At 43.2% G+C, this 10,062-nt stretch overlaps 1 protein-coding gene across 1 annotated transcript; it reads right to left on the reverse strand.

Annotated features, from left to right (window-relative positions):
- Window positions 1-317: 317 nt before the first annotated feature.
- acta2 (actin alpha 2, smooth muscle) lies at window positions 318-7,006 on the reverse strand. Its single transcript, XM_023270208.3, has 9 exons — window positions 6,847-7,006; window positions 3,010-3,179; window positions 2,713-2,841; window positions 2,520-2,630; window positions 2,075-2,159; window positions 1,818-1,979; window positions 1,493-1,684; window positions 1,062-1,243; window positions 318-896 (listed from the first exon to the last, which is right to left on the reverse strand). Exons 2-9 carry the CDS (start codon window positions 3,136-3,138, stop codon window positions 753-755), a joined length of 1,134 nt encoding a protein of 377 aa, XP_023125976.1. The 5' UTR covers window positions 3,139-3,179; window positions 6,847-7,006; the 3' UTR covers window positions 318-752.
- Between the last annotated feature and the right edge of the window lie 3,056 nt (window positions 7,007-10,062).

Consider the following 10,062-nt stretch of genomic DNA (forward strand, 5'->3'; position numbering starts at 1 on the left):
TTTACTGAATTTAAATCAGAAAATGAATCTCATTTGCAAATAACAAATGGTTTCTGTTTAAAGTGAACACATTATTTTAACTTTATTCTGTGTTGTTTGTTGAACTCAGAATAAAGTTTTCATTTAAATGTTGACCTGAAAACAGCATAAAGTTTCTGTTAAGCATTCTGTAGTTTTCTAGTGTTTGACTAATATGACTTTTTCTGAATTTAAACCGGATGTTTATCTGTTGTTGTTTTTAAAATTTTTTTCATCGTCTCTAAACTGGATGACATCATGACAGTAAACAACAGTAAACAATAAATAAACAACAACAGTTTCTTGTATGAGAGCTCTTTATTGTCTTTCAGGTGTTCGACTGTCGCCTCCACGTTGTTACATCACATCACCTTCTTCCGAGGACACGCCTCCTGCTCACCTGCCATGTGACATCATCATGACGCTGCGTGAGCGCGCTCAGTTCCCCGACGATGGGAGGCGACACCAGCGGGAAACATTCAGGCTTTAGTCATCAAAAATAAAAACACACTTTCTGACAAGACACAACATGGAGGACAGAGGGGGCGGGGCCACATGTGGGGTGGGCGGGGCTAAATAGGGACGACGTTCACAGTTTGACGTGAGCAGAGAGGAAACCTGACGGAGATCTCGACGGCTGGAGACTGGGGCTGGTGCTCAGTGGCGTTAAAATAAAGATGGCGTGGGGGGCGGGGCTACAGATGGCGGCGGAGGGCGGGGCTACAGCGGCGCCTCTAGAAGCACTTGCGATGGACGATGGAGGGTCCGGCCTCGTCGTACTCCTGCTTACTGATCCACATCTGCTGGAAGGTGGACAGAGACGCCAGGATGGAACCTCCAATCCACACCGAGTACTTCCTCTCTGGGGGGGCGATGATCTGGGGACACACGTGGGCAGAGTTAGTTTTGTTTATCTTTGTATGTTTATGTTTACATTTATGTTCATGTTTATGTTTACATTTATGTTTATATTTATGTTTATGTTTACATTTATGTAATAGATGTGTTTGAGGTATGTCAGGTGTGTCAGATGAGGTGAACACCTTGATCTTCATGGTGCTAGGAGCCAGAGCTGTGATCTCCTTCTGCATGCGGTCTGCGATCCCGGGGTACATGGTGGTTCCTCCGGACAGAACGTTGTTGGCGTACAGATCCTTCCTGATGTCGATGTCACACTTCATGATGCTGTTGTAGGTCGTCTCATGGATACCTGCCGACTCCATACCTGCACACAGGTGAGTCCGGGATCAGTTAACCAATCACCTGATCGATTAAATCACTGATTCTAGTTTGTCATGTTCACTAAATCGCTTGTTTCTGTTTTACAGCCAATGAGACGACTGAAGGTCAACAACAACACACCTGGCACACAGATAGACAGACAGACAGACAGGTGGACAGACAGATAGACAGACAGACAGGTGGACAGACAGATAGACAGACAGGTGGACAGACAGGTAGACAGGTGTCTGACCGATGAAGGACGGCTGGAAGAGCGTCTCTGGGCAGCGGAACCTCTCATTGCCGATGGTGATCACCTGTCCGTCAGGTAACTCGTAGCTCTTCTCCAGAGAGGACGAGGTGGCCGCCGTTCCCATCTCGTTCTCAAAGTCCAGCGCCACGTAGCACAACTTCTCCTTGATGTCCCGCACGATCTCCCTCTCCGCTGCAGACACACAAGTGAGTCATGAGTCACCAGGTAGGCCACCAGGTGAGCCTCCAGGTGAGCCTCCAGGTGAGCCTCCAGGTGAGCCTCCAGGTGAGCCTCCAGGTGAGCCTCCAGGTGAGGTGCGGCCTACCTGTGGTGACGAAGCTGTATCCTCGCTCAGTGAGGATCTTCATGAGGTAGTCGGTGAGGTCGCGTCCTGCCAGGTCCAGCCTCATGATGGCGTGGGGCAGAGCGTAGCCCTCGTAGATCGGCACGTTGTGGGTGACGCCGTCACCTGAGTCCAGGACGATACCTGCAGGACAGGTCGCCATGGAGACAGATGGACTGGTCACATGATGTGTTAAACCGCAACTACATTTTAAACTTTGGCTTTTATTGTGGTTCAACCTGTGGTTCTTCCAGATGCGTACAGAGACAGGACGGCCTGGATGGCGACGTACATGGCAGGAACGTTGAAGGTCTCAAACATGATCTGAAACACACACTCATGTTAGTACTAGTTCTGTAGTACTGCAGTACTACCTGTACCCTTATGTAGTACTACAGTACTACTTGTACCATTCTGCAGTACTGTAGTACTACCTGTGTCATATACAAAGTAGTGTTTAGCAATATATTGTGTAGCACTGTAGTATAATGAGTTGTATTGCAGTAAAATGCCTATTTTTGCACTATAATGTTCAGTACTACAGTATAACGTGTAGCACTGCAGTGTAATGTATATTGGGTAAGTATCATCTGAAGTACTGTAGTAAAAGGTGTAGTACTGCCTTATAGCATGTAGTACTGCAGCAGTAGTACTGCAGTATTTTGTCTAGTACTGCAGTAGTACCTGCGTCATCTTCTCCCTATTGGCTTTGGGGTTGAGCGGCGCTTCGGTCAGCAGAGTCGGATGTTCTTCAGGAGCCACTCGCAGCTCGTTGTAGAACGAGTGATGCCAGATCTGACCAATCACAGAGCAGACAATCATCAGCATGGGCATGGATTGACAGGTGATTAGTGATTATTGGTTACTGATCAGGGACCTTCTCCATGTCGTCCCAGTTGGTGATGATGCCGTGTTCGATGGGATACTTCAGGGTCAGGATTCCTCTCTTGCTCTGAGCCTCGTCGCCCACGTAGCTGTCCTTCTGCCCCATGCCCACCATCACGCCCTGCACACACACACAGACACACATTCACCTGCAGGCCCTACACCTGTATGGGCGTGGCCTCTCTGCACCTGTGCTCATTCAGCTAACCCTTCACTGTAACGAGTGTTTCTAAGTGAAGCTGAAGGATCACAGGTTAGCATTAGAATTAGCATTAGCTGGACCACTCACCTGGTGCCGGGGCCGGCCCACGATGGAGGGGAACACGGCTCTGGGGGCGTCGTCTCCGGCGAACCCGGCCTTACAGAGCCCAGATCCGTTGTCACAGACCAGAGCGGTGCTCTCCTCTTCATCACACATGACTGCAGGGGGCGCTGTGGGCGACGCTACGACGACTCACACTGTGGAACCCATCGATCAGTTAGCACCTCATTGATCATTTATTGATACAGCAGGGAACTGATCAAAAATAAACTTCAATTCAACAGATCAAAGAACCACAGAAAAGAACATGTGATTATTATGTGATTATTTGTCTTCATCAAAACAGAACACTGACAGAGGAACCAAACAGGAACACAAAACAGAACCTCTAACAGACAGAAGGAGTTCTAACAGGAACCTCCAGCAGACAGAATGGGTTCTAACAGGAACCTCCAACAGACAGAAGGAGTTCTAACAGGAACCTCTAACAGACAGAAGGAGTTCTAAGGAGTTCTAACAGGACCCTCCAGCAGACAGAATGGGTTCTAACAGGAACCTCCAACAGACAGAAGGAGTTCTAACAGGAACTTCTAACAGACAGAAGGAGTTCTAAGGAGTTCTAACAGGACCCTCCAGCAGACAGAAGGAGTTCTAACAGGAACTTCTAACAGACAGAAGAAGTTCTAACAGGAACCTCTAAGAGACAGAAGGAGTTCTAATAGGAAAATCTAACAGACAGAAGGAGTTCTAAGGAGTTCTAACAGGAACCTCCAGCAGACAGAAGGAGTTCTAACAGGAACCTCCAGCAGACAGAACGGGTTCTAACAGGAACCTCCAACAGACAGAAGGAGTTCTAACAGGAACCTCTAACAGACAGAAGGAGTTCTAAGGAGTTCTAACAGGAACCTCCAGCAGACAGAAGGAGTTCTAACAGGAACCTCTAACAGACAGGAGGAGTTCTAACAGGAACCTCTAACAGACAGAAGGAGTTCTAACAGGAACCTCCAACAGACAGAAGGAGTTCTAACAGGAACCTCTAACAGACAGAAGGAGTTCTAAGGAGTTCTAACAGGAACCTCCAGCAGACAGAAGGAGTTCTAACAGGAACCTCTAACAGACAGGAGGAGTTCTAACAGGAACCTCTAACAGACAGGAGGAGTTCTAACAGGAACCTCTAACAGACAGAAGGAGTTCTAACAGGAACCTCTAACAGAAAGAAAGAGTTCTAACAGGAACCTCTATCAGACAGGAGGAGAACACTAAGTTGAGCTCAGAGGAACATCAGAACATGGATTCAGTTCCTTCAGTGTTCTTCAGACCTGCAGTTGCAGCACCAAACTAGGAGATGAGGGATGATGTCGCCCCCCTGACCAGCAACAAGGAACTCTGGGAAAACTTCCTTATTAGGGCATGAAGCAGGCGCTGCCTCTCTCCCCCTCTGCTGCCTGCCTCGATCGCCCACCATCCCCTCTTTATATGAGACCAAACATCTGTTTACCTGTTTACCTGTCTGTCTGTCTGTCTGTCTGTTGGTGTTATCGTTGTTGTTTTTATTGTTGTGGTTGTTATTGTTGTTGTTTTTTATTGTTGTTTTATTGTTGTTGTTGTTGGTGTGCTGTCACTCAGTACCTAAATCCTCCTGTAACAGAATAAACAGACTAAATATTTAATTCTGTTTAAATCTCTGTAGTTTTCACTTTAAATTTAAAAACATAAATCACTGAATTTATTTAAGACTTATATTATATTGTATCTATTATATATCATAAAAACAAATTTTTCTTTGAAAATCTATGTTTTTTTGTTTTAAATGTGATTTTGTAATAAAAGTAGAAATCATTTTTAAATCTGCAGACAGTTCAGACCTCCAGACATCAGAGGGCGCCGCTGCTGTTATCGTTTAAATGTTCCCTCAGTTTATTCTGGAACTAATGAGTTCATAACTTCTGATCTACTTTAGTTCCTCCTAAAACCTTTAAAACAACAAAAACCATGAAGTTTGATTTTCTAAAATGCTCTGTGTTCTCCTGAAGCAACTGCTGGATGATATATTAGAATAATATTAAGTTTATTAATTAATAACTAATTAATAAGGTTAAATAATGGGATGATCTGTAAAGAGTTTTATTTCGTCTCCAGATAATGGATCATTAGTTTAAATTTATTTTATTAATTCCTGCCAAGAATAAAACCCTGATTAGTGACTAAAATGAATAAACAAATCAATTAATTAATAATATACTGGTTGTTTCTGGTTCTAATTAGTATCTGGAATTTTTGCATTTTGATAGTTTTCAAGCTTTAATAAAACTTTAACATTCCACAATTTTATTCCTTTTTATTTTACATACTTTTTTCATATTTTTTGAACAAATAACAATAATCAGTGATTTTAGGTTTAATGTAAATGAACATTATAAATAAACAAATATAAATCCAACATGAACTGAACAATTTTTCCAGATTTAGTTCTAATAAAATGATCAACTAATAATAATACTGTCGTCACAAGTTATTCTATATTTACATTTCATTTTATTGGTTTTATTCATTAATATTTTCATTAAACTAAATAACGAGAAACTGGAACTAGAAGCACTATTTTGATATCAAAATTAAATGTATTTTTATTTTATTTTTTAAATCTTTTTATTCTTCCTGGAACGTGTTTCTGACTGAACGTAGATTTTAGAACTTTAAAAACTCCAAAATGTTCCACTCAAGGTCTTTTTAAATGAGTCCTGCTGGTTGAAAACAGGAGAAATAAATGACTTTGAATGTTTTTATCCTGTTTAAAATCAGTGGTTGTTTTAAGGAGTTTCCAGCCTCTTCCAGAGCGTTCAGATGAAGACCAGGACGAGTGATAGAAAGCTCCAGAAGAAACATTAGAAGCACAGTTTAGTTCCATAAATGAGGATCTGGAAACGGAAAAGAGTGGACGGTCCAGATGTTGCTTTGAAAACCTGAAGCTACATGTACATACAGGACGGTTCAGAAAAACAGCAGGAGGTTAGATGGGATTCAGACTGTCAAAATAAAAGTCTTTTTTTTACAAAATCAGCAGCTGGAACATAATGAAGGAAGAGGAGACTGTCAAAATAAAAGTTTTTTTCCACTGTTGCTTCACAGACTTTCACAGTTAAATTATAGATGATAATAAAAATATTAATTTACATGTAAAGACTAAAAGTCAATCAGATCATTTACTCTACAAATACAATCATTTTAATTAAATCAGCAACATATCTTTGGCAGATATTTGCCATCATTTCTAAACAAATTTGCATATAAATCTAGCTGATATTTTACAGATTTTCTGTTTCGTTCAAGATAGTATCCAATAAAAGCACAGATAAAAAAGGATTTATTTACACGTTCTCTGTAAAAATAAACCAAATCCACTCAGCAACAAACAATCATTTTACTGTAGTTTTACTGTTTTAAAAGCAGAACGTGTCGTTATTACTGATACCAGCTGCTATTTTGATGTTTTTAAGTCACAGTGGTCCAGCATTTATTTAGATCCTGCAGGACGACGAGGCAGAAGTTTGAGCAGATTAACTGAAGTTAGAACTGAGAGGACAGAAAAGAGAGAAGAAGAAAGAGACATTTAATCCAGTAAGAACAGCAGAAAGGAACTGGAGTTTAACTGGTTTCATCACATTTACAGAAAGAAGAGGAGGAGCTGAAGATGAAGATACGATGAAGATGAGGAGGTGAAGATGGAGTTCAGGGGATTAAAGAAGCAGTTCAGCAGTTTCTCCTACTTTTCTCACATTTACACAGAAACAAGAGAAACAGGAGATGAAGGTGAGGATGAGGATGAGGATGAAGGTGAGGATGAGGATGAAGGTGAGGTCTTACCTTGCGGTGCAGGGCTGCTGGGACGTGGGGGGGCCGGACAGAAGTGAGCGTCTGAAGTCTGTGTCTGAGTTTATGAAGCCTCCTCCTCCTCCACCCGTCCACCATCCATCCTTCATCCCAAACATGGCTGCACCTCCTCCTCGTCCTCCTCCTCCTCCCTCTCTCTCCTCGGCTTCTCTCCTTATAGGGCAGGCCCTGAGGGAGGCAGCCAATCAGACGAGTTGTGGCGCCGCCGGACTTTCTCCCATCATTCACTGCATTCCAGCGAGAGCAGCAGAAGATGTGGAGCAGCTCCAGGAAACATCCAGGTCCACAGGAAGCAGACGTTCCTCAAGTGACGGGACTCACCCGCAGGTGGTGCTGAAACATCCACAGCAGCTCCAGAGCTAACGCCGTTAGCATCAGATCACTACGTTTCAGTGATTCTATTGATAATTCAAACCCCAAAATGTAGGTAAAGGCCATAAGCCCCGCCCTCTCCAGGTAAGCTGGCCAAACAATAGAAAACTCCTCCTTCAACGGCCTCAACAAGCTAACTTTAGCATTAGCAAGTCCATCCATCCATCCATCCATCCATCCATTATCTATACACCGCTTAATCCTCACTAGGGTCATGGGGGGGGCTGGAGCCTATCCCAGCTGACTCAGGCGAAGGCAGGGGACACCCTAGACAGGTCGCCAGTCTGTCGCAGGGCTACATATATAGACAAACAATCACTCTCACATTCACACCTACAGGCAATTTAGAATAATCAATTAACCTCAGCATATTTTTGGACGGGGCTGCACAGTGGCGTAGTGGTTAGCACTTTCGCCTTGCAGCGAGAAGATCCCTGGTTCGCGTCCCGGCTTTCCCGGGATCTTTCTGCATGGAGTTTGCATGTTCTCCCTGTGCATGCGTGGGTTCTCTCCGGGTACTCCGGCTTCCTCCCACAGTCCAAAAATATGCTGAGGTTAATTGATTACTCTAAATTGCCCGTAGGTGTGAATGTGTGAGTGATTGTTTGTCTTTGTATGTAGCCCTGCGACAGACTGGTGACCTGTCCAGGGTGTCCCCTGCCTTCGCCCGAGTCAGCTGGGATAGGCTCCAGCCCCCCCCGCGACCCTAGTGAGGAATAAGCGGTGTATAGATAATGGATGGATGGATGGATATTTTTGGACTGTGGGAGGAAGCCGGAGTACCCGGAGAAAACCCACGCATGCACAGGAAGAACATGCAAACTCCATGCAGAAAGATCCCGGGAAAGCCGGGACGCGAACCAGGGATCTTCTCGCTGCAAGGCGAAAGTGCTAACCACTACGCCACTGTGCAGCCCCTATTAGCAAGTCCATGCTAATGTTATTGTTAGCAAGTGAAAAGCACAGTAGAAGTAGTTGATCTGCCGCTAACTAGCTAAAAAGCTAACAGGTACTAATTGTTACTGTTTTATTAGTGAGTCAATGCTAATGTTATTGTTGGCAAGCTAAGTGCAAAACAAATCTATAGGGAAAAGTAGCTGACATGTAGCTAGCTAGATAGAAACACTGCTAGCAGCTACAAATCATTTTTATCTACCTGAAGTGATAAATAATTGATAAAAGTAGATAAAAGGAAAACATCTCCGGCTAAGTAGCCAATGTAGAAGTTAGCTAAAATAATGGATAAAAGGGTTTGCTAGCAAGCTAGGAGCACAATCGGTCCTTAATGAATACTAGATCACGTGTAGCTAACTGGCTGGGCAGCTAGCAGTCACTAACCATTGTGGTAACTAACCTAATTGGTAAATTCATGCTGAGGTCACAGATTTCAAGCTAAGAGCCAAACCATGGGGAGGAGTAGCTAAACTGTGGCTAGCTAGCTAGTCAGAAAGCTAACAGTAAGCAAACATGTTTTGAAGGCTAACCTAATTAGCAGGTTAATGCTAATGCTACTGTTTGCGAGCTGACAGCAGAATAAATCTTTGGGGAAAAGTAGCTGATGTGTATCTAACTAGCTAGAAAGATGGCTAGCTGCTGCTAATCCCTATCTAGCTAAATTAACTGGTAATGGTTTGAATCGACAGAAAAAAAAACACTATCCAAAACCAGCCGAGGTGAGTCTGAAGTCACCAAAACAAACAACAGAATGAACTACAAAACAAATTACAAAACAAACTACAAAACAAACCACAAAACAGTCCAAAACTCTGACTGGGAAACTCTTGTAAGAAGATTTCTGTGCTTGATGAAAAATGTTTGTTTTAATTGAGACGCTGTCTCTGTCCAACATAATAACATCATATTTTAATATTGTAGTCAAAGTGTGTTTGTTCTGGATTTCCATCATGTTGATGTTTCAGTCTGAAGCTGTGTGTCCATTAGATGAGTTTTTCCTGCATGTAAACGCGCCGCATCTGAAAATCACACGCATCGTGGAGATCTCTAGAGGTCACTAGAGGTCACAGCGCTTTTAGCTTCAGTCCGGTAGATGCGTCGAACCAACATGGCGGCTCGGCCACAAACTTTCTGTTTTATTTAGAAAACACTTTGGCGAAAAATATTTCTGACAGTATTTGAGGTGAGAAATAAGCTGTGCAGCAGCTAAATCTGTCCTGGTTTAGTTCACTGACAGCTAGTTTAGACGTTTGATGAAAGTTTCACGATGTGTCGGACCTCCACACGCTGGATCGCAGCTTGAAACGCACCAAAACCGGACCAGCATGCAGCATGCAGTGTCTTTCAGTGAGTTTCCAGCTGCAATCTGATGCATCTCCACGGAGCTGCCGCAGCTCATTTGCATAAAGTAGTCTCGACTTCTACTTTATGCAAATTCGGTCTGGCGTGTGGAGGTCCGACGCATCGTGAAACTTTCATCAAACGTCCAAACTAGTAGTTTAGTAGTGGCTGCTGAAGCTCAAGCGCCGTCATGTGACAACGTAGTCGCCCTCTAGTGGCCACACACCATGCATCGCAGTTACATGCAGGAAAAAAATGCATCTAGTGGGCAAGAGGCTTGACAGTGTTTGTTGTTGTTGTTTGTTGACGTTATTTATTAACGTTGTTTGTTGACGTTATTTGTTAATGTTTGTTGATGTTATTTGTTCACGTTGTTGTTTGTTGACATTGTTGTTTGTTGACGTTATTGTTTGTTGACATTGTTGTTTTTTGATGTTGTTTGTTGACGTCGTTTATTGACGTTGTTTGTTGACGTTGTTGTTTGTTAATGTTGTTTGTCGACATTGTTGTTTGTTGATGTTA

Source organism: Amphiprion ocellaris, chromosome 18 (assembly GCF_022539595.1).
Source record: "Amphiprion ocellaris isolate individual 3 ecotype Okinawa chromosome 18, ASM2253959v1, whole genome shotgun sequence".
In the NCBI taxonomy this organism is placed as follows: domain Eukaryota; kingdom Metazoa; phylum Chordata; class Actinopteri; family Pomacentridae; genus Amphiprion; species Amphiprion ocellaris.